The sequence below is a fragment of the Xiphophorus hellerii genome, chromosome 17 (genome assembly GCF_003331165.1).
Source record: "Xiphophorus hellerii strain 12219 chromosome 17, Xiphophorus_hellerii-4.1, whole genome shotgun sequence".
In the NCBI taxonomy this organism is placed as follows: domain Eukaryota; kingdom Metazoa; phylum Chordata; class Actinopteri; order Cyprinodontiformes; family Poeciliidae; genus Xiphophorus; species Xiphophorus hellerii.
In genome coordinates, this window is record NC_045688.1 from 10,227,603 (window position 1) to 10,251,267 (window position 23,665).

The 23,665-nt window shown below is 40.9% G+C and overlaps 1 protein-coding gene across 1 annotated transcript; it reads left to right on the forward strand.

The window, feature by feature from the left end:
* The first annotated feature begins 1,746 nt into the window (after positions 1-1,746).
* golgb1 (golgin B1) lies at positions 1,747-23,661 on the forward strand. The gene is made up of 20 exons (XM_032589802.1): positions 1,747-1,851; positions 3,289-3,361; positions 4,314-4,505; positions 4,585-4,698; positions 5,507-5,674; positions 5,763-5,879; positions 6,099-6,212; positions 7,247-7,841; positions 7,915-7,991; positions 9,419-9,464; positions 10,125-14,823; positions 15,027-15,438; positions 16,378-16,611; positions 17,764-18,522; positions 19,487-19,680; positions 20,262-20,421; positions 20,491-20,591; positions 20,659-20,730; positions 21,672-21,762; positions 21,838-23,661. Exons 2-20 carry the CDS (start codon positions 3,299-3,301, stop codon positions 21,973-21,975), a joined length of 8,346 nt encoding a protein of 2,781 aa, XP_032445693.1. The 5' UTR covers positions 1,747-1,851; positions 3,289-3,298; the 3' UTR covers positions 21,976-23,661.
* Positions 23,662-23,665: the final 4 nt, after the last annotated feature.

The following is a 23,665-nucleotide window of genomic DNA, read 5'->3' on the forward strand; positions in this document are numbered from 1 at the left end:
TCAGCTTCATGATTATGGACTACTTTTTTAAACAAGGTGGTGGCAGGCAGTTACAATTTAATGGCTTGGCTGGCAATCTCATGTGTTTGAATGGCCCAGTCAAAGTCCAGTCCTAAATTAAATTATTCTACTATATTACTTCTGATGTTTTCCAATAGTTTTTACTCTAAAAACCCACAAAAACCTGCGAGCGAAACTGAGAAAGCATAGATCGGAAGAGTTTTCCAGGTCATTTGCAGCTTTAATTGTGTTTCGTTCCAAAGGTAAATGAGATTACAGGCGATTAGTGAAGATGCTTATTTCAATACAGCACACTGAGAGTTCAGGAACCACAGGAAACCATCTGGTCTCAGTGTCGCTAGGAGAAAATAGTGCACCTGTCAAGTGGAAGTAGTTTCTAAAAACAATGAAATGCTTGTTTTCACCAGTTTGTTTTTCTAAAAGGATGTTGGAGCATCTCTGTTACAATTTATTCCCTTCGCATTTGTTCTTTTTTAATTTGCTGACGTGTTGAACAATTATTCCTTCTTCTTGTAGATACTGTGCAGCTGGAAGGATTTCTTTTTACTTTTGGACGTTATGCGTAACTGTGGCAACAATTTATCGTTTTTTTAAAAAACAGGTAGCAGCTGGTTGGCATCTCAAAAGCTCAGATAAAACCTGAATTACAACAAAGAGTTGAAAAGATTTCATGGACCAAAAAACAGAAAGAGAGAAAGAGGAAGTTCAAACCGTCTCTCCTATTTATCATAAAGTCTATTGTAAACCCTACTCCAACATCCTTCTGAAATGAGGTGGATTAGTCGGGTTTGACAACAACTGATGCCGTCATCCAGGACATGTTGCTGTGGAATATTATCTCTGCAGCCCAGATATTGAAATGTCAGCATGTCAAACAGTCTTCAGTCAGAGGCCTCTTCAGATTCATTGGATGATTGACTGCTGCTGGAAATCCTTTCTGCCAAACAGCATCGCCATCCACAACAACTTTGAAGATACCAGTTAAGACATTAGATTTCCCTTATGGATAAAATATTATTAAACTAAATTAATAGTAGCTGTCACATGAAATTAGATGTCAAAATAAAAACAAAACTTATTTTAAAAAGTTAATTACAGTACAGTATAAAGTGTTTACAAAAAATGTTACAAGGTTATTAAATTCTCTTTCTTGTGTATATATTTATATATATGTGTGTGTGTGTTTTGTTTTTGTTTTTTTGAGAGTTGGCGTTGCCCTGTGACACTCCTGAAGTAGTCATATCAGCAGGTAGGTGAATGACTGAAAACATCAAATATGTAATCGTATGCACAAATATTCAACTATTACAGTTTCATCGGTCCAAGCAGATCTCCTTGGTGCTGACGGTTGTCCTCTTCCTCCAGTGCAGATGCTGGTAGATGAAGTCAAAAACCGATGCTGTGGTCCTTGCAAACAGGCTGGTCCACTTCACAGCCGCCACTATCCCCTGAACAAAAAGCCCACAATACTCCCCAAACAGCGTAGTGTAGCGGGCCAAGAGGAGCAGACTCCTCCCCAACTGCTTCCCGTGATTCACAATCAGTTTGACTCTTTGGTCATGTCTTGCCATAATTACAAACTGTGTAAGTTCAGTTAAATTGTCATTATTAGTCGTGTTTGAGTTGGTCAATTTAGTCAGACACTCCCCGAGGAGAAAAGAGGTGTGTACGCCTTTAAATTTCTCAACTGTCTCTTACAGATCCCAGCTGTCCAATCAGAGCAGAGAAAGTTCTGTTTCCGGGAGTGTTTGGTGATGTGGCTCTAAAATCCATCCGAGGAAATAAAGAAAAATTAAAACCAAACGGATTTACCTGAGAGCATCCGCACAGGTGGGTTAAAGCTGATTTTTATTTCAAAAATGGACGCCACCGACTGAGGTGCGCAGCTGTCAGGCGGAAAAAAAGAGAAAGTCAGTGAAGCTCAGGAGAGGCTGCCCTTATTTACCTTTAGCAGCGTTAGCTCGCCAAGTAGCCCCAGCTAACTCACTGCTCCGTGGGAAACAGTCAGTTTAAACGCTCAGCTTCCACCGAATTGTTCCTCCGTCTCCATTTTATAGCATTATTTAAAAATGGCTGCCATTGAAGCTCTGGAAGTTCGCCGTCAGTTTGCGCGTTTAGCTAGCAAGAATCTTTTCTCCACTAAAAGATCGACGCAGCCGTAGTGGAACGTCCAGGAGCTTCGGAAAGCGTTCGGCTCCTTTCGCTCTAGTCCGGAAAACGGGGATAAGGGAATCTCTGCTAATGTGTAGCCCTTTGAATTTAAAGTGAAATTCAGCTGCTCCCGACTTGTTTATTTATCCCATGGTGGGCGGACTCTCCATATCTTTTATTTATGTCCGCCTCTATCAAGTACAAAAGAAGCTCTAATTTCTTTACACGTCACCTTTAAAGAGCCATAACACTATAAAGGCATTAAAATTCATCTTGACTAACAAGATAAATGACGTGTTATTTTTGAAGAATTTGTCTCATAAACCTTCAGAAAGGACAAATAAGCTCTTTTTGTTGATTTTCTTAATATAAATCTAATAAAAAAAGGCTAGCTTTAGCGATTTCTGCACAGAATTTCCACAACAGAATGATAAAAGTTGAAGAGTAAACCTCATACAAATTAAGTTTTTTTCCCCCTACATTTTCCATGAATATGAATTGCTGTAAGGTATATAACTAAATTTTTATTAAATGTTCGTTATTTTTCTGAGTAACATAGAAAATCATAGAAGTATTTTTTATTGTTCCACCAATGTGACAAAATAAAAAGGAATAAAATATATAAAAACAATCCAGGGAATGTGTAGGATACACTTTTTTAAATTATGGAATGTTTAAATTTATTTATGAAGCACTTTCAAAACATGAGCCGCACCAAAGTTTTGTGTAACAGCAAAACATGCACTAATAATAACAGTAAGACAAAAAAACGTAATAAAAGCACTCCATAAAACAGTAAAAGTAGAGATAAATCCTGTTACACTTGGCTTGAATGTAAGGCATCTGCAGCCTCTAACAGTGTTTTGTTCTTTGAACCTTCATAGCTAAGTGAAACTGGTTTACTTCTTCCATCTACTTGTTCTTGCAAAATAAATAAATACGCCTTGAACTATGTTTATTCAGCTTCATAGGACCAGTTTCTCAGGATATCTGGTGCAGATGGGCTTCCTGCATTCAGGAACACTGCAGAGTTGATTTACGTTTAATAAAAGATGTTTGCAGTAAAAAAGACAAGGAAGCCTTTAAATGTTTTCTATTGCTTTTGTCCCTTCACAGTCCCGACTTTATGTTAAGCCGTCTGGCCAACGTCCTCCAGGAGCTTTCTGGAGAGGAGGGCGCAGATGGACAGGTGACTTCAATTCACCCAATTTAAAAAATAAAAATTAAGAATATCATAATCGGCTGTTATTTGAGCTTCTAAATGTGTAATTTAATGTTATCAGCTCTGCACATTCAGGTCATTCAGTTCATATTTTATTACATTATGGCGAAGTTAAATATGTTTTAATGGGATTTTATAAGAAATATTTTTTTAAAACACGCAGAGCTGCTTCTTACATGTTTGTCTTCCTGCAATTTGCCCTTTTAATTTTATTTTTTTATCTGCTTTATTACTTTTTATTCATGGATTTAGAATTTTATCACAATATTTTGTTGTATTATTGTGCTAATGATAAAATTAATGAAGAACTATTTATTACATCTTTAACTATAACTTGTTTATTTATTTGGATTCCCATTAGCTACATCATAAAATAACATTTATTACTAAGACAGCTGCACACACTTAATATGACATTAGTAACATAGCATATTGATTCATAAATATACAATTATAACACTTTATTTTAATTATAAACACCACAAACGGAAATACTGCTTTTCTTCAGGAAACAATCTACTTAAAAAAGTGAGAATTCACTGATCTTCACACAATAACTACAATTAATTGTATTTTTCAAATGTATTGATATTGATTGTTGGATAAACAGTGGATAAAATAGTAAAAATAACATTTCCAGCAGTGTTTTTGTTAAAAGTTTTCATCATAAATGATAAACGATACCATAAATGTCCACTTGTAAGTCATGCTTCTGTGCTTCTTTAATTACCTTCATGGTATAAAATTTTCTAAATCCCAGTTTGAATCTATAAGTTGCCCCCTTTACTCTGATACCCCCCCCAAAAAAACCAGTTTCCTTCAGAAATCACATAATTGTTTGCGAAAAGGAATTAATAAAGTTTGCACTTTTAAGTTATGCTTTTTGTCTTACTCTTGGTGTAATTATCTGTGTTTAAAGGGCGTGCTGGAGCCTCAGCTTCCCGCTGCAGAGGGCCATACTGCGGTGGACGCCGAGGTTCCCGAGGACGCCATGGAGAGGCTGGCCCACCTGGAGCAGCTGGTGGTCCAGCTGAAGGAGCTAATTCGAGACAAAGACGCTCAGCTGCTGCAGCAGGAGACCGAGCTGACCAAGAAAGATGCTCAGCTCAAGGTAGATAACCTCACAGGGTTCCTTGTTTTTCTGCTAGCTTGTTTAAAGTTGGAGTAAATGTTTCTCCTGGTTTCTGCAGAACGAGAAAGAAGAGGCGGAAGCTCGTTTCACCAAACTCAAACTGCAGGCGAAAGCCAAGATGGCGTCGCTCAACAAGCAGATAACGGAGCTGAAAGGACAAGCAGAATCAGCGGTGAGTCCAAGAGTTTACCTACAAGCTACAGCTGGGGCATTTCCTATTTTAATCTGTTTTTGCCCTCTTTTTTTCAAAAACAGAAATTACAAATATTAGACAATATTTTTAAAAAGTGGCTTTCATCATGATCATTCCTTTTGTGAGTTGGATGACTGAGTATGAGAGTCAGGCTACAAGAATTTTAGTTTAATTATGAGCGTATAGTCATAACATTAGCAGAATAAAGATGAAAATAAACCTTAAAATTATGAGAAAGTCGTTTTTATAAAAAAACTGCTTCAATAGAGTTCAGCTCTTCTAGTTCTTTGTTTCAAAGTTTTGCTACTGATAAAAATCTGATGTTAATGTGTTTAAAAAGTAAGTACTTATGAAGTACTTATGTGAAATATTAAGTACCGTCCATAAAACTGATACCAAAGTATAACTTCACAAGATACTCAACATTTCTTATTTTAATTTTTTGTTACTTTTAAAGGAGTTCTCATAAAATTATTACTTCATTCTCCGAAAACTTTGACTTTAATATATTAATTTGACTCTATTGTCGTATGACTGCTTCCTTGAAATATTGTGACTTTATGCTCGTAATTTAAAAAATCAATCTTAGCCTGAACCAATTCAAACTGAAATAATTCGAAAACTGTAAAACATCCTCGTCAAACAAGATGGCTGCCCTAAACACTGGTGCAAAAATAATCTACAACCCACAAAAATGTGACTTATTGCCCAGCTCTAACACAAACCCCTAAATTAATTTCTCTCTTGTACATTAATCTTCTCCATCAACGCGTTTCGTCTTCTGCAGACGCCAGATGGTTCTTTCTGCTCTGCCGGCGCGGCGGCGGCCGAGGAGGAGCTTCAGGATCTGCGGGCCAAGCTGAGCGAGGAGGAGGCCAGCAGCCGGCAGCTGAAGGAGCGACTCCTCGCCACCGAGCTGCTGCTTCAGGAGAAGGAGGCTGCCCACGCCGAGCAGGTGACCCTAGTTACTCAAACTAACTCGGCTGATGATTTGTAGCTAGTGTTTAATTAATTTAACTTGGATTGGTTTGTTTGTTTTGCAGCTGCGGGTGCTGCAGGTTGTCATCGCTGAGAAGGATGTCCGTTTTCAGGAGCAGATTCAGAGACATGAAGAGGAGCTGCTGAAGGTCGGCACACAGGACGGCACAGAGCTGCAACAGGTAGCAAACCCAGCTAATCTCTACACAAATCCTGCACTCCTAAGGTTGTCAAGAGCTAGGATGAAGTTTTTCATGCAGATTTTCCTCAGAAATGAGAGAAATGGTTGGTTAAACATGTACTATATTCCCCATATTCTGGTTAAGTCCTTGTTTTAGCTTCATTTTAAATCGAAGTTGTGATGCATCTAAATCTTAAAGCTTGTATTTCTGATCTCCCAGGCGCTCCAGGCGGCTCAGCAGCGCTGCGTTGAGCTCGAAGAGGCTTTGTTCTCTCGCTCCCAAGAGCTGGAAATGCTGCAGCAGGAAGTGAGCAGCGCTGACCAACAGAAACAGGTAGAGATCTCGAATAACTGCAGCCCTGATAGCTACTGTTTCCTAACTATTTTATTCAAAAGTATTCATGAGCCAGAAAAAAACTAAAGAAAGTAAATTACCCAATTTTTTCTGTAATTCTTATTTTATTTTTCATTTTGGACATTTGCCGTATTACATAAAAGCCACCAATTTGTCAAATGTTTTTAGGTTCGGTTAACAATTTTATTCTAAGTTGTCAGAACAGAATTTGGGTCACTTATGTTCAGAAAACTTGCTTATCCACTTGAGTTTAATAAATTAAATAAAACAAATTTGGTGCAGCAGTAAAAGTTTCTGAATGTTCATCCAGGCTGAAAGACGAATACTTTGTATGAGAATTAGATTAACAATAATAATTTTACCCTGATTAAAAATAACAAGCTCAATAAGCAAATCTATTGATTTTGAGTTGAGGGCCACAAAAAATTTATTTAATGGCCACAAATGGCCCCCAGGCCATACTTTTAACACCCCTAGTTTAGGTTCACATTTTAGAGCATATGTGTCAAACTTAAGGACCGGGGGCCAATTCTGGCCCACCGTAGCTTTTTATGTGGCCCTTTAGACTCCAAATTACAGCAATAAGTCCCTCTAGTTTTTAACAAATCCACAAAATGAACAGATCCCCACAATTATTCTGATTTTATTGCAGTTTTCTCTGAATTGGTCAGTTGGTTTAATTGACTGCTGCCGTTATAGTCCATGGTCGACACGTCGAGTAATAAAATCACATTTAACATCATACATTATCGCAAATATAAAAATTCTTTACAAATATTTATAAATTGGCTCCATGAAATCTGTGATTGTGATTACAAAATACCCCACAAAATCCAATCACAGCTATTTATTCATATTTTAACGGTTTAATGGGTTTTATCAGTACTTTCTGACACAACCAGCCCTTTTTTAAAATATTCCCAAATGATTTTGACACCCCTGGTCTAGAGGTTCTTTTTGCAAAAAACACAAACAAAAATGATTTTTATTTATTTGTTTGTTTTTTCTTCCAGATTTTGACGGCTCAGTTCCGGAAGATGGAGCAGGAGCTAACTGAGGCCGTCCGGCTGAGGCAGGAATGGGCCGAGCAGGTCCGCCAGGGCAACGCGGAGCTCTCCACCCTGAGGGAGGCGGCGCTCATCAGCCAGCAGCAGCTGGAGAAAGAGAAGATGGAGGCCTCCAGGTTGGAGGCGGAGCTAATTCTGATGAAAGAGGCACAGCTAGCGGCTGCCCAAGCGCACCAAGACGCCTCAGAGAGGGACAGGGCGGAAATCACACGGCTTCAAAGCGAAATCAGAGAAGCAGAATCAGCCAGGGAGGAAACCATGGAACAAGAGAGGTCAGAGGTCGATGACTTGCAGAAAGAGCTGGTGAACCTCAGGGAAGAGCAAGAAGGCGTGAAGAAGAAGGAGGAGCTACTGACTGAGATCTGGAGCCACCTTCGCTCCCTCGCTCCTGAAACGATGCCGGAGGGCGACCCCGCTGACCCCACTCTGCTCCTGGACTCGGTGCGGTCCGTGGAAACGCAGCTGATCAGGCTGAAGGACGAATGCGGAGAACTGAGTGAACAGTACGCCCAGCTCACCCAGAACATGGAGGCCCTGCAGGGTAAGGGTTCTGCTGCTGTCGTGGGTTAAGCTCGTGGTTCTGGTTTTGATCAGTTTCCACGTCTGATTTCCAGAACAACTTCACATAAAAACAGCAGAACAAGAGGAGGCCGATGTCAAGATACGACAGCTGGAGCAGCAGATCGTAGAAGTCAGTCCATCTTGATTTTCTACTTCAGTTTGTTTTATTGCCTTTTGTGTTCATTCGTGTTTTATTTGAAAACATTTTTCAGACTACAAGAGTCTTTATTGAAGTTATTCACATTTTTTTTCCATTTAACCATAATTACCCATCTTTTTTTCTACATAAAAAAAAATTTACTGTGTTGCGTACAATAAAATTTTCCGCCTTTAGTCTGATACTCCTAAATAAAATCCAGTAAGACTAATTAAAGGTAAGCAGGGTTAGATTCTGAGGTTCTGTTTAGTCTGAGGTGTGAATGTGTAATCGGACCAAAAACGCAAACTCTGGTCCACCTACAAACCTCTGTCTCGGTTTGGTTAAAGTGAATTCTGATGCGGTTGAAACGCCAAGCGGACTGGAAAACGCTCCAAAAGCAGGAAGCGGACTACAGCACAAGGCATTCTGGGTAGATACCACCAAAACAAGCGTGAGGGTTCAGCTCTAGAAAGAGAAATGGCTTCTGGTCTTTGACCTGAGACAAAAAGAAAACTCCTACAGCTGCTAAAATCTGATGCCACTCCATTTTTGTTTACATTTCGTCAAGAAGGAAGTTGCATTCAGTGTCTTCTTCATGTTTACTTCAGTGGTTCTTGGTGCAGCACCCTTCACAGGCGAGGAGGGAAACACTTTTTCAAAGGTTTTGGATTGTTTGGCACAAAATCAAATCACACCACCTGAAAATGGAAAATTATATTTTTTGACTTTTACCTTGTCTGGCTTCTTCTGGTGCAAAATTATGATGCATGTCTCATATCCACGACGTAAAAGTCGGATGAAATGCAACATGACCAGTAAAGCTGCTGACACCTTATAATAATCATATCTGATTCAGTTGCACACTTGGAAGTGGCAAAATCAGATTTTTTTGGTGGGTGAAAAGATCGGAATTGGACCGTTCGGACTGCCACGAAAAAGTTGAATTTGTGTCTCATTCAGCTGCCGTACAAACGTCTAAAAGTTGCAAGATGATCTATCTCGACTGGCTTTGGGCGCCCTTACTAAACTAAGTGCAGTTTGCAAAGTCACCTTTTCCTTGGAGGTCAGAGGAGACGGACGGGTTCTGTCCTCCCTGTTCCGGGTCACAGCTTTAGTCTGGACAGGTGATCTGCACCTGTCTAATGCAGGCCAGGCGGGACGGTGTCTGTCTGCTGTCTGTATGCTTCATCTCAGAGGGAGGAAGAATATTTAATCCCCTCTCCACTGAGCCGACCTTCACCTTGAACTACAGACTCATGAGCCATGCTGCTAATTCAGATTTAAACTGGGAGAATATTTCAAAACATAAACTACATAACTGCGTTTTGTTTTTATTTGGAGGACTTTTATTTTTAAATATTAAACTATTTTATCTAGATTTAGTAAAACATCATATCCTCTTTTCTTTTTTTTCTTAGATGTCTGACACTGAAACATCTCTGGATTCATCCCAACCTGATAAAGGTAAATTAATTTTTGTCTATATGGTACACAAAGGACAAAAAGTCTTGACATTTATTTTAAGTTTACAATCTAGGGCAGGGGTGTCCAAAGTCGGTCCTTGAGGGCCGGCATCCTGCATGTTTTAGTTCTCTCCCTGGTTTAACGCACCTGGATCAAATGATGGCTCCTTAGAGGCCTAAGAAGAACATTGACATGTTGAGAAGGTTGTTGGTACCACCAGGGAGAAAACTGAAACGTGCAGGATGCCGGCCCTCGAGGACCGACTTTGAGCACCCCTGATCTAGGGTATGAATGTCGTAACTAATTATTTTAGTCATCGATTATTCTGCATATTTTTTATTTAACCACTTGAGCTTAATAATTGGTATTAGAAATGCATAAAAAATACAATTGAGCAAATCGGTTCCTTTTTTACATAAAAGATAAACATGTGAGAAGCTAAGCCACTTCTGCTTAACATCAATACAATGCAAGCCTAACAAAAATGGGATTTTGTTATATTTCTTTGCAATAATTTGAGGCTATTTAAGATGATTATCATAATTTATTCTGTAATTTCAGTCACATTAAGTTTGAACATTACATTTAAATGCCTCGATCACACTATCATAATGTGGAGTTAGTCAAAAATATGTATTTTTTTATTTTTAACTTCTGCAGAACATATTTTGGCGCTGGAGCAGCAGCTTGTAGAAAAAGACAATGAGCTAGTTGCCTTACGAGAATCCATCATAGTTGCTACAAAACAAACCTCAGGAGATGCTGAAATAAACCAAAGTCCGGATCAAGATGCTACCGCAGCTCCTGCTGATTCCGTGGAAGACACACAAGATGAAGAAACCACCTTAGTTGCAGAAGACACCTCCGTCCTCTCCATCCCTGCTGATAGTGAAAGCAGCCCGGAGCTCATCGGACTCCAGTCCGAGTCTCCTGAAGAATCAAAGGGAACCTCCTCAGATGAGATGGTCACCAGCACTGATTCGGAGGTGGCCCACAGCAGCTGGACGCTCCTGGAAGCCATGAATCAAGACGGCGCTCAGGAGTGGCCCTCCGTCCCGCAGGATGTTGGTCAGTCCTGGGTGGCAACAAGCATGGAGCAGGAATCCTCCCAGCCGTCATCCGTGGTCCAAGTCCACCTGACCCAACAGAGTTCCTCCTCCACCGACGAAAACGTCAATCTCTTTGCTCAGACTTTAGCCGAGGAGCTGCAGAAGAGGTACGGTGAGCTTCTGGCAGAGCTGCAGGGGCTTAAAGACGCAGCTGCAGCATCACAGGAGAGAATCAAGATCCTAGAAGAGGAAGCACAGTCTCTCACCGTCGCCAAAGAGGAAGTTGAGGCTGAAACACTCAGGTTGTCCCAGGAGCTAGAAAACAGCAAAATTGTGGAGAAACAGAGTGTTGAAATGCAACTTCTGGAAGAATTGGAGATTTTAAAGATTGAAAATAAAACCAAGGAGGAGAAGATTGAGGCTTTGCAGGCAGATTTGGAAACAACGCAGCAAACTCTCTCTGAGCAGGAAGGTGAGGCGAGGACGCTGAGCGCTCAGCTGGAGGACGGAGAGCTTCTCTCCTCCGAGCTGCAAAAGAAGCTTCATGAAATGGAAAATAGCCTGTTGGAGCACTCTCAGACTTCAGATCTCCACAATGAATCTCTATCAGAGAAGGACTCTGAGATTCAAGAGCTGCAGCTTCTTCTCACCCAGAAAGAAAAGGAGGTGACGGAGCTTAACGACAGCATGTCCGCCAGGCTCCTTCAAGCAGAAGAAGAGAAGTTTGAGATGAAAGGGGAAGTGAGTAAACTCAAGGAGCAGATGGAAGAGCTGGAGAAGGTCAGAGATGATCAACAGCAAGCATCTAATGATGACGAAGAAGTGGTTACCTTGAGGAACGAGAAGGAAGCTTTGGAAATGCAACTGGCAAACACAAAGAAGAAGTTGCAAGCTGCTCTGGTTCAGCGCAAGGAGCTCATGAAGAAAGTCAGCGAGTTTGAGAAGGAAGCAGAACGATGGAAGGAGAAAGATGAGACAGAAGAAACTTCTGAAAAGCTCCCTCAAAGACCTGAGATTCAGGACTTGGAGGACAAGATCATGAAGCTAGAAGACTCTTTAAGATACAAAGAGGAAGAGGTGGAGGCTCTTAAGCAGAGACTTGACCATCAGGATCAAGTTCTTGCAGAGACAGTTGCTCTGAACAGAAAGCTGAGCGAAGAACAGCTTGAAGCCACCTCTGAAACGGGCATCTTGCAGTCTCAAGTCGCTTCTCTTGAAGCGGAGTGTGAAACGCTCCAGAAGAAGTTTCAGGAAGCCCAAGAATCCCGCAAGGAAACCATACGCAAAGCCAAAGAGAAAGACAGGCACCATCGCGAACAGATGAAGCAGCTGAAAGATGATTTCAACGAGCTAACCGAGCGATTTGACGTGCAGAGCAGCGAAATGGAAGGTCTTCTCGACAAGCTTAGAGAGCTGGAGGAAAAAGTGACCTCTGATGAAAATCCACAACCAGAACCGGCGCAGGTGTCTGCAGTAAACAGCTGGGCTCAAGAGGATTGGGTGGACTTTGCTGCATCTGAAACAGATTCATTGAAACCACAGGCAAGCGATCTTGATCAGCATCCTCTGGAGCCGTCTCCTGTTGCATCTACACAACTGGAGGAATCTCTTAAAGTTCTTCAAGACGAGATCCAAAATTGTCGGCAAGTGAACACTGAGCTGGAGAAGCAACTACAGGAAACTCACAGCAGCCTGTTGCTTAAGGAGTCTGAGATACTTGAACTGGGTAAAGACCTGGAAGGACTGAGAGAGAAGGAAAAGCAAATTGATGCTCTCTATGAGGAGATGAATGAACTTCGAGAAAAGTATCTTCAAGCTGAAGCTTATACGGAAACCCTAAAGGTAGAGATAGAAACCACATCAAAAGCTACTGCAGAAGCCTCCATGAAAACTCTTCAAGCTGAAGTGGAAGACTTCAAGCAGTTCCTAGACAACAAGAACCGCGAGATATCGGAGCTCAGCCAGCAGCTGAGTGAGCAGAACTCCCTCATACACTCAATGCAAGACTCTGTGTCTGAGAAAGATCAACTGATAAGCTCTTTACAGGAGGAACTGAAGGCAGAGCAAGAGAAAATGCACAAGCTGCAGACTGACCTTCCACAAAAGCAAGAAGAAGACAGTGAGGCAAAACTCCAGCAGCTTCAGCGAAAGCTTCAAGCTGCTCTGGTGTCTCGCAAAGAGGCCCTCAAAGAGAACAAGACCCTAAAGGAGAAGCTCACTTCGGCCGAGAAGATGGTTGCCGAGCTGCAGCAGAAGATCGATTCAACAGAAGAAGAGCTTGAGAGTCTAAGAGGCGAAAGAGCAAAACTTATCGAGGAGGTTGATCGGACCTTAGTGGAGAACCAAAGTCTGGGGTCGTCGTGTGAGAGTCTGAAGCTCGTAATGGAGGGAATAATCAATGAGAAGGACGCTTGTAAGAAGGAGGTGGACTTGGCAAAGGAAGAGGCGGCAAGGGTGTGTAAGGAGTGGGAGGAGAAGGTCCAAGGGATGAAGGAGGAGTACGAGACTCTGCTCAAGTCTTATGAGAATGTGAGTGACGAGGCGGAGCGTGTGAGGAAGGTCCTGGAAGCCGCCCGGCAAGAAAGACAGGAGCTGGCAGCTAAAGCGAGAGCTCACGAGACTGCAAGGCAGGAGAGCGAGAGACGAGCAGAGGAGGCGCAGAAGGAGGTGGACACAGTGAAGGACAAAATGAGGAAGTTTGCAAAGACAAAACAGCAAAAGATAATGGAGCTGGAGGAGGAGAACGAGAGACTCCGAGAGAGGCAGGAAACTTCAAAACAAGATGATTCCTTCATCAAAGCTGAAGCAGAGCACCTTCAGGAGGAGATGAGAGCTCTGCAAGCTGAACTGGAAGCTGCAGCAACGGAAAGAGATGGTCTAAGGCAGCAAGTTGAAGAGGTGAATGGAAAACTCGCTGACATGGAGGCAAATCAACTCAGCTCTGCGCCTGTTGTAGAGGAAGTCATCACTGCAACGCAATCAGAAGCCATCTTGACTGCAGCAGAGCCACAAGATGATCTTGCGGTTGCAGAAGAAAAGGAGAAGGCTCAAGCTTTACTGGAAGATAAACTGAGGGAGGTTGAGATTCTGAATGCAGAGAAGGAACTCTGGCAAAAACGAGAAGCTGAACTAGCATCTCTTGAGCAAGAGCTGCAGGAGAGCAAAAATAACGAGAACCGTCTGGAGAAGAACCTTCAACAGAGCAACGAGAGAGAAAAACACCTGATTGAAGACGCTTCAAAGAGAGAAGCTCAGCTCAAAGAACTCCTTGAGAGTCTTGAAACCGAAAAAGACAACCTGGAGGAGCGTCTGATGAACCAATTGGCCCAGCTCAACGGGAGCATAGCCACCTACCAGCAAGAAGCAGCAGACAACCGTGAGCAACTCGCTGAGACACAGCGAGAGGTAGAGAGACTGGAAGCTGAGGTCCAGAGTGAGAGAGACCGATCCGCCAGGCTGGAGGAGGATGTGAGGCAGGCCCGGCGAGAGAGAGCCGAAGCCGAGGCAGAGTCTGGAAAGCAGAGGGAACTGGAGCAGCAGCTGAGGTCTGCCCAGAGGGTCAAAGAAGGCAGCCAAAGCCGAGCAAAGCAGCTGGAGGAGCTACTGAGGGAAAAGCAACTGGAAGTGCGGCAGCTTCAGAGGGACTCCATCCAATATCAGGAGAAGATCAGTGAACTTGGACGTGAAGTCAAAGCCCTGCAGCTAAGCCAGGAGGAGCTCCGAGGCAGGCTGGAGCAGTCAAAGATGGAGTCCGCCAAAACGTTAGAAGATCTCAAGAGGTCTGAAACAGAGATGGAGAGTTGTAAAACCGAACTAGCGGAAGCGCGGAAAGAAGTAAGTGATGCAGTCTCTGCAAGAATGGCCATTGAGCAAAGCTACCAGCAGAAAGAGGCTGCGCTGAAGGCTGAGGCGGAGCAGACTCTGGACTCTGTGAGATTCAGGCTGGGAGCTGAGCTGAAGGAGACAGAGCTCAGACTGGAGGAGGCCTACAGTGAGCGGGAGAAGGAGGAGGAAGCTGCTATGGAAGCCAGAGAGGTGGCAGAGACAGCAGAGAGGCGAGCCCAGGAGACCCAAGCCCGTCTGGACGAGACTCTAGCCAGGTTAGCCGCCTTCTCTCACAGCATGTCCTCCCTGCAAGACGACAGGGACAGAGTTCTGGATGAAGCCCGGCAGTGGGAGACGCGTTTCAACAGCGCTCTGCAGGGGAAGGAGGCTGAAGTCCGTGAGGCTGAAACACGTGCCAAGGAGCTCGCAGATCAGCTTCAGAAAGAGACTGCGCTGAAGGAGGAGTTGGAGCAGTCTGTAAACAGGTATATCTTTTAAATATGTTTTGCTACATTTAAATATTACATTTCTGATTGCATCAATATCTGTTGATGCTACCAAGATGGCTGTCAGCTACAAAGTTCCCAGAAAAGTGACATCACAGGAGAACTATGTATTGTCTTAATTTTTGTTTCTGACAGTACAGCATTAAATTTCAGCCATGAACTAAAAATATTTGTCGTTTTAGGTTACAGAGAGCAGAGAAAGACTGGCAGCTGAGATTGGAAGAAGAGCAAAAGAAAGTCATGGAGCACCAAACGGTTCTTGATCAGGAAAGATCGAAGCTGGAGGAAACTTCATCCGAGTTAGTATCTGCTCAGAACGAAGTTGGCGTCCTCAAAAACACGCTGGAGAGTCTTGGTCAGAGGGTCCGGGCTCTGGAGGAGGCAGTCGGCAGACAGACGGGCGAAGTGGAGCGGGCCAGAACCGAGCTGAGGGCGAGGGAGGCCGAGGAGAGGCGTCTGTGTCTGAACGTGGAGCAGCTTGAGACGGACCTGCGTTCCTCCAAGGTTCTGACGGAGAGTTTACAGACGGAGCTACACGAGAAGGAGAGGAGGGAGGTGGAGCTGCTGGGGGAGAAGGAGCTAGCTGTCGCACAGGTAAACAAATACTTTCTTCTTCTAGCAAACAACTACAGGTAGCATTACTGCCATCAACTGGTACGGACTGGGACCTACAGATGCATTCTCTCATAAATTCCTCTCTGGGATTAATTTCATCCTAGTCCAGATTTATAGTTTTAATCTGTTTTTCGGTTTCTTTTCCAAAAAAGAAATTACAAATGACAGAATATATATTTTTTAAATGGCTTTTATTTCAATTATCCTTTCTGAGAGTTGTACGACAAATATTAAGACAAGTTGTCTCGGGGTGCATCTAACAATTATTTTAATTATGGATAAATCTGTTGACAATTGTATGTATTTTTTTTTTTTTTTTTTTTAGCAAATGGTCTGTACACTCTAACAATTAATTGATTAATAAGATGAATCGTTTCAACCATAGAGGCTACAATAATTTCTGTTAAATTACATGAATATAGTGATAATATTAGCAGAATAAATACACAATTTTACCAGAAAAATTACTTAAAATTAAGAGGAAAAACGTCCTTTTATAGAGGAAAGCTTCTAGATTTTGAGATCTAATGTGATCATTTGATCGTTACAAAGTCGTGCTACTGAAAATAATTTGATGCCAATACCAAAGCATAACTTCACAAGATTCTCAACATTCTGCATTTAATTTTTTATTTTCTTTATTCAAATTGGAGTTTTCAAAAAAATACTTTATTCTTCTATATTCTAGTAATATCAAGGATTTATTCTTGTATTACTTTATACTCTGACTTAATTTTTTATTTTTTTTTAAACATAGCCTCGCTCTAATACTTTTTCTTAGAGTTGACCTGAATTCAAAGTCTAAAGATGGCCGCCCTGGGTGCTGACATCACTCTGAACTATAGAAACCTAAGGAGCAAAAAAATTATTAAAACTCTTTTCAAATATTTTGTTTCTGCCCTTTATTTCCTCCAAAAGGCAGCAGAGGAGGCGCGGAGAGAGGCTGAGAGCCGGGCACAAGATGCCGAAAGGGAGCTGGAGCAGAGAAGAGGAGAAGTGAGGGATCTGGAAGGAAAACTACGGGAAGCACAGGAGGAGAGCAGCAACCGGAAAGGCAGACTGGACTCTTTCACCAAGGCGATGGGATCCCTGCAGGACGACAGAGACCGAGTGCTCAGCATGTACAAACAGCTGGAGGAGAAACACCTGCAGGTAACCTGAGTGCAGGAGTGAAAAGCTTGATCTTCACAGCACTTAGTGACGAAAGCTTTCCAGATGAATCTGTTAAAGGAGATAAAGTTTCAGTTAAATTTAAATATACTTAATCTGAGTTATTGAAGATGGTAAGGAGACTTTCTAACCTCAAAGACGTGGAGCAAGGATGAATCATCCAGATATTAGTAGACATATTTGACAAAAAAAAAAGATTTTTCTAGGAAATATAACTTTGACATTTCTGAATTTCTAGTCAAAACGCAGAAGTTTCTAAAATTTATCTCAAAATTTCTATGTTTTTTTTGGTGGAAATTTACTACAGAGGCCCTAATTTCGCCAAGTAAAATCAATCTTGCTTATGGAGACGATGCTTTTTTTCCCCATCACGTTATAATTTTCTGTGTTATCTCACCTTTGTGGCACATCAGTAATTTTCATTTGAGAAGTTGGAGTTGCTCCGTTGTTAAGGTGAACCTTAAAGAGCTTGTTGAATTTAAATATTTCCAAACAAAACCTCATAAAGTTCATTTTCCATCGCACACCAGACTCAGTTTGAACCATTTCTTTTTCCCGTTCTGGTATGGATCCGCCATCTTTGTTTCTGTATCAACTGGCTGCCTGTAAGGATGACCAGCGGCGCCCTCTGCTGGATGGCTGCCAAACTACAACACTAAAAGAAGATCTAACAGATGTTATTAATCAATTAGAAATCACTTTGATCTAATAAACCATTAATCGATAATTGTATGTAGGTCTGTTACGCTAAAACAATTTGCTGGATGATAAATTAATTAATTATTGCAGTAAATGATATTTTATTATTGTTGTTTTGAGATCATTTTCAAGTCATATACTGATAAATTTGTAAAGAACATTTAACACTGGAACTGGAAGACATTTTAAATATCCAAAATAAATAAACAAAACAACTGAAATAAAATGAATTGACCAGTTGAGACCAAAACACCAAACTGAAGACTTCTATCATCCAGAAAAAGAGAGAAAAAATATTAAATCATTCAAATGGAAATTATTGAGCTTGTTTTAATTTATCATGTGATTAACTGATTTATAGATTTTTATTGCGTCAGACCTAATCACAAGTCAATTAAAGGTGGAACCTGTTTTGCCCCGTGCGTCGTCTTGCAGGTGATGATGGAGAAGGACGGTCTGATCCAGGAGGCGGCAGCGGAGAACAACAGCCTGAAAGAGGAGCTTCGCTTTCTGCTGGTCCAGAGAGACGACATGCACGCCGAACAGGCCAAGCTGTCGGCTCAGCTCCACGGATATCGAGACGAACTCACCCAAGTGTTAAGCATGAAAGACTCCCAACACAAACAGCTTCTGGCAGCTCACAGGGAGCACATCTCGACCTTACAGCGGGAGCGTGAGGAGCTGGAGGCTCAGCTAAGGAGCAAAACCACAGAAGAGACGCAGAAAGTGGAGATGGAGACTCTTAGTCGAGCCTCACAGGTGATGGACGCGCCTGGAGCAGAGGTGGAGAAGCTGAGGGAGCAGCTGCAGGCGGAGCATGGCCGAGCCGAGGCTCTGGAGGAGCGGCTCGCCGCCGAGAGCAGAGAGTTGGCCGAGCTGCGCTGGGAGGGCGGTGTGATGCGCACCGAGTCGGAGAGCGCCCAGGAGAGGGTGGCGGAGCTGGCCCGCGACCTGCTGATCGTAGAGCAGCGGCTGCTGGAGGAGACGGACACCACCAAGCAGCTGAGGCAGCAGAACCAGCAGCTCACCTACGCCATGGAGGCGCTGCAGCAGGCCAGAGAGGAGGCGGCGCAGAAGGTCAGGGAGCCGGAGGAGAGGAGCAGGGCGGCACAGAGCAGCACTGGAGGGTCGGCTGGAGAGGTGTGGGGCCTGAAGAATGCCCTGCAGGCCCTGCAGAACGACAGGGAGAGACTGGTGAGCTGAAATATGCTGCTTCGCTTCATGATATGAGCATTTTATCAACACTTTCCTTCGCTCTGTTTTAGCGATGCTACTAATGATTGTATTAATTTATTGATTATCCTGATTGCAGAATGTTCCAATTCTATTCTGTCCAAATTTTTATTTAACCACTTCAGCCTTTTTCTTTTTTTACAATGGAGTACTAATGCCACACTAAGATAAAAAAAATGTCTAGTTACAAGAACTTTATCCCAAAACATTGTTTATTCTCATGTTATTACAACTTCTTATAATATTTGGACTTTATTCACATACGACTTTTTTTCTCGTACTACGTCTTTATTGTCATTATTTTGACTTTATTCTCATAATATTGTAACTTTATTGTTAAAATTTAACTTTACTCTTATATTATTTTGACTTTTTTTCTGGCAATATTCTGGATTCTCATATTATTCCGACTTTATTATCGCATTATTTTGACTTTCTCAATTTTATTTTATATGTTTTCTTAGTGTAGCCCCAAATATTTTTTATATATTAGAAATAAACTAAAACTTCTAATAAAAGCAAAATATGCGTCTGGAAATACTTCTAACATCAACAATTGAAAAGCTCAACCTTTTCTACTTAAGATCAATGCTGATTGATTGGACAATAAAAGGTATTTTAATATGAGATTTTTTTAAAGTTTTTTTTTTTTTTACCAAATTTGAAGTTCTGGGGAGAATAAATTTGCATAAAAATGTATTTTTAACATATTTTAAGTGTAATATATATATATATATATATATATTTTTTTTTTTACAGTTTTGGCATAATTACTTCTCTGCCTCTATTGGTCTTTCAGCAAATGGCCTTTTTTGAGTTTGTATACTCCAGATAACGATTAATCGATTACCAAATTAGTTGACAATTATTTCAGTAATTGGTTAATCACGATTAATCGTTTCTGCTCTGTTCTCTTTATGTGCAGCTGGAGCAGCTGAACACGCAGATGGCCGAGCTGAAGAAGCAGAAGTCGGACCTGGCTCGGCTGGGAGCTGGCGAACTGATTAAAGTCAGCCAGGAGCTTTTAGAGGAGAAGAAGAAGAACGAGGAAATACTGGAGGCTGTGACGCGGCTGGAGAGCGCGGCGGAGAGAAGCGAGCAGGAAACAGAATCCCTCAGGTTCCACTTCTCCACCAAATAGAAAAAGGAGTACACTTCCCCCAAAACACTTGGACATTTTGAGATTCATCTGAGAAATTTTCTACAAAACAAATCTTAAAATTTAATTCGTTTTTTATAGAAAATTTCTGAAATTAAGCTGAAAGTTTCTTTCACTTTATACGAGGAGAATTTTATCGCCGCTTTGCTTTGTTATTAGCATCTAGTGTAGCTAACAATTATTTTACTGACCGATTATTATGACTATTGGTTGGATTAAAAAAAATTGGCAAATTCTGCTGATTTTTTATTTTATTTTACATATTCAGCCTTTTTTTTTTTTACATCTAACAACTAAGGCCATGTGAGAAAATGAAATTGCGAGAATAAAGTCAAAATATTACAAAATTGCTAGAAAAAAAAATCTAAAATTTTTAATCTGGTCAAATATTCTAGACAAAACAAGGAAATTTCTGAGTTTTTGGGTGGAAATTTACTCTTTGTATTTTTATTATTTTCTTTTAACACGCCGTTGTAGATCTTTCTGCATTGTTAAATTTAAGTGGTGAAATCAACTTTTTTTTTTTTTTTGGGACTTTCAGGCTGGAGCGGATGGACTTACAGGCTCAGGCGGAGCAGCTGAAGCAGCAGACGCTCGCCACCCTCTCAGAGAAAGACCAACAGCTGCGGCAGCTGGCCGCCATGTTGGAAGAGGCTCGTCTCCAGAAGCCCAAACTCAAACGAGAACAGCTACAGAGACAGGCAAGCAGATGAAAATATGTAATTTAGCAAAGTGTTTTTTTTAGTTTATTTATGTCTAAATCCCTGCAGGGCACAGAGGAAGAAGACAACCCACCTGGAGCGCCGCAGGAGCGAAGCAGCCTGACCGACAGCCGATCCTCCAAAGCGGAGCTCCTGGAGCTTCACCAGAGGTATTTATCAAACGCTTCATCCAGGAAATAGCACAGTAGATGCTGATTTTTGTTTTCTGTACGTCAGACTAGAAGAAGAGACTCGGCAGCGGCTGGCGGTTGAGGAGCAGCTGATGGCGACACAAGATCTCCACAAACGGTACGAACTTTAAAAATCAAAACTACAAAAAATAATAAAAAACTAGAAAAAATTATAGCAATAATAATAACCCTGGATATAATAAATGATCTAAAGTAAAATAAATGATTAAAATAATTAAAAATGTAATTTTACTCATATTATTTAATTAATGTAACAAAATAATACAAAATACTATTATATGGTAAACATATTTTTCATCAATACAAACAAAATGAACAACAAAATATCATATATAATGTTAAATGATTTTTATAATCCATTAATAACTAATAATAATCTAAATAATAAAAATAAAGTCCTAAAATAGATATTAAAATGCAGGAGTAGTAACAATAAATAAATTAATTAATTAAAATAACAATAATTTTAAAATATATTTTGATTTCCTTGTGGAAGCTATGATTGAAAAATAAAATAAATTAATAAAACTTGTAAGATAATAAAATAGAAAATCTATTATTTTTTAATTAAATTTTGGAAAATTATGTAAAAAAAAATGAGGCAAAATTTAAAATTAAAAAAATTATTTATAATATAAAAATTGAATGAAAAATTAAGAATATAAAGATCATAAGGATAATAAGTATGGATGTAATAAAATGAGTCTTTAAACTACAGCTTTGGTTAATATTAATTCAGTTTATAGGGAAAAAAACAGCAAATAGTGCCTGAAAATTATTTATTGATTTATAGAGCACTTTACAGAAATGCGGCGTTGTCCTTCATGTTACCATTAATATAACTTACATACACACTGTTTTATTCATTTTAACCTAAAATATTTTTATCTTAAACCTCATTACTGTTTCATTACTCAGTTTTCTGCCTCGTGCTTCTGGATTGTTCACAATATTATATTTTGGCCCAAAAAAAAATCCGTAGTTGATGAGTTAAAGCACCAGCAATGAATCACCTGATGTTTTTATTGTCTCCATCAGTCACAGCCAGGCGTCTTGGTACTCTGCAAACGAAGGGGATCTTTCTGAGACGGCTGTGTTTATCGACCCGCCAGAAGGCGCCGTCACCCGGGTTAGGCTCATCCGTCACCTTAACAGCTGTAACAGTAACCATCCATGATCCTAACGTTGTGTTTTACTCTTGCAGACCCGCAGAGGAGGCCCCAGCTTGCTGCGGATGCTCCGCGTGGCGTTCTGCTCCCGTCAGCGAACCCCTCTGCTGCTCGGCCTCTACCTGCTCACTGTGCACGTACTGCTGCTCCTCTGCCTGGGCGGATACCTCTGAAAAACAGTTCCAAATAACACGAGAAAAGGTCCTAGAAAATAGAAATGTGTTGGTTATAATTCTTAGTGTGATATATAATAATTTAACGAAGGGTCCAAAGGATGTTCTGTACAAACGGTGCACTTTAATCGTTTAGCCAAAGTATATACATTTACTTCAGGGGGTGTTTGTTTCAACTCTTTGGTCGTAGGTGACCTCAAGTCACCTACAAGTGGGAGATTTTGCTTCAAAATGGATTCAAAGGGACAATATCTTAATATTACTTAGTAAAATAAACAAATGCAACCTTCAGCTATAATTATGGAGAAAAGAAATTGGCTTCTTTGAGCCACTGCTCTTTCACATCAAAAGGGACTGGCGAAGGTAGTTCGGCCATCTTATGAAGATCCCCCCAGTGTGAGGGTTTTCTAGGTTTCCCTTCCAGATCTGATGAGTTGAAAGAAAGGCGATGGATGGAGGAAGAAAAGACGCCACCACGGTTTTTGGAAGTGTTGTACATCATGTGCCTTGTAGATTTGAGCTCCGAGTCTTTCCAGTTACAGGAAAATGTTCTGAAAATCCACAAAATTCTGTGTATTTTACTGGGATTTTACAGTAGGAGCCAACATGAAGCAGAACATAATTGTGAGGTGGATGAAAAATTATGCATGGTTTCTTACATGGGGGATTGTTTTGTGTAGTGCACAACTAATAGTTCCCCTTAAGCTCGGCTCTTTATTTGTGAAAACATATGGAAAACTATGCACAAAGTTTCTTCAGCTTCACAACTGATGCGAAATAATTCAAGAAGTGTGAATACTTCTTTAGAGCCCCACATGCTGGAGCTAAAATCCTGTGAACGAGTCAAATTTGCCTCGAAAAGTAGCTAAAGTAACTATGCTAAGTAAGCTAACTCTGCTGGGCTTACTAAGCTAGCTGTGAGATTAACGGTTGTTTCGAGGAAGAGGGGAAACGGTTTGAAATAAATTACTTCAAGTTGAGTTTATTATGTGATATTTATCTCCTAACTTCCTTCATGCACAAACATGGTGAACGGTGCCATTTCTGGTTTTACATATCCCCGTGTCGTCTCTCTTTACATTAATTATGCAGTTTTTAATCCGTTCTTCAGTACTGTTTACTGTTCGTTTTTGAGACGCGTTTCCCTTTATGTCCATTATGATGTTGCTGCATTCCAACGGATGAAGGATGACATTTTTTGAACGATATCTCCTTTAACTTAGATTTAATGTAATTCCTTGTTATGAAATATAGGTTAAATCGCCCTCCATATATATCATTCCTGTCTCGTAACACTGGGCTGCTAATTCTGCTGTCACATCCTTTACAAATTTTCGGTGTTATTTCTTGTACATACCTGTTCAAAGGGCTGTATATGGGAAATATATAATGTAATTAAAAATTTTGGTGGTTTGGATCGATTGAAACATTGATCTAAAGTAAATTTTCTCGGTAGGATTTTGTTTACGTCCTCGTTGGGATTATTGTGACTCAGAAAATCTAATCACTATCTTTTTGAAATCATTAACCGACAAAGGAAGCTGAGGTTCAGACACTTTTTACAGCGGGTACCGTTGTGTGTGAAACACTACAGTCGTTTTTCTCCATAGCTAGAGGGCAGGTTGTTACTGATGATGACACAGGTTTGTGTTCAAAACTTTTAATAAAGGATGTTTTTAAGTGGAAGTGA

What these genes read in the sequence shown, in the direction of transcription:
- golgb1 (XM_032589802.1), top strand. Translation starts at nt 3,299, where the DNA reads ATGTTAAGCCGTCTGGCCAACGTCCTCCAGGAGCTTTCTGGAGAGGAG. An exon ending in TTCATCCCAACCTGATAAAG is followed by an intron (nt 9,465 to 10,124) that starts GTAAATTAATTT and finishes TAACTTCTGCAG; the next exon opens with AACATATTTTGGCGCTGGAG. An exon ending in AGAACGACAGGGAGAGACTG is followed by an intron (nt 18,523 to 19,486) that starts GTGAGCTGAAAT and finishes CTTTATGTGCAG; the next exon opens with CTGGAGCAGCTGAACACGCA.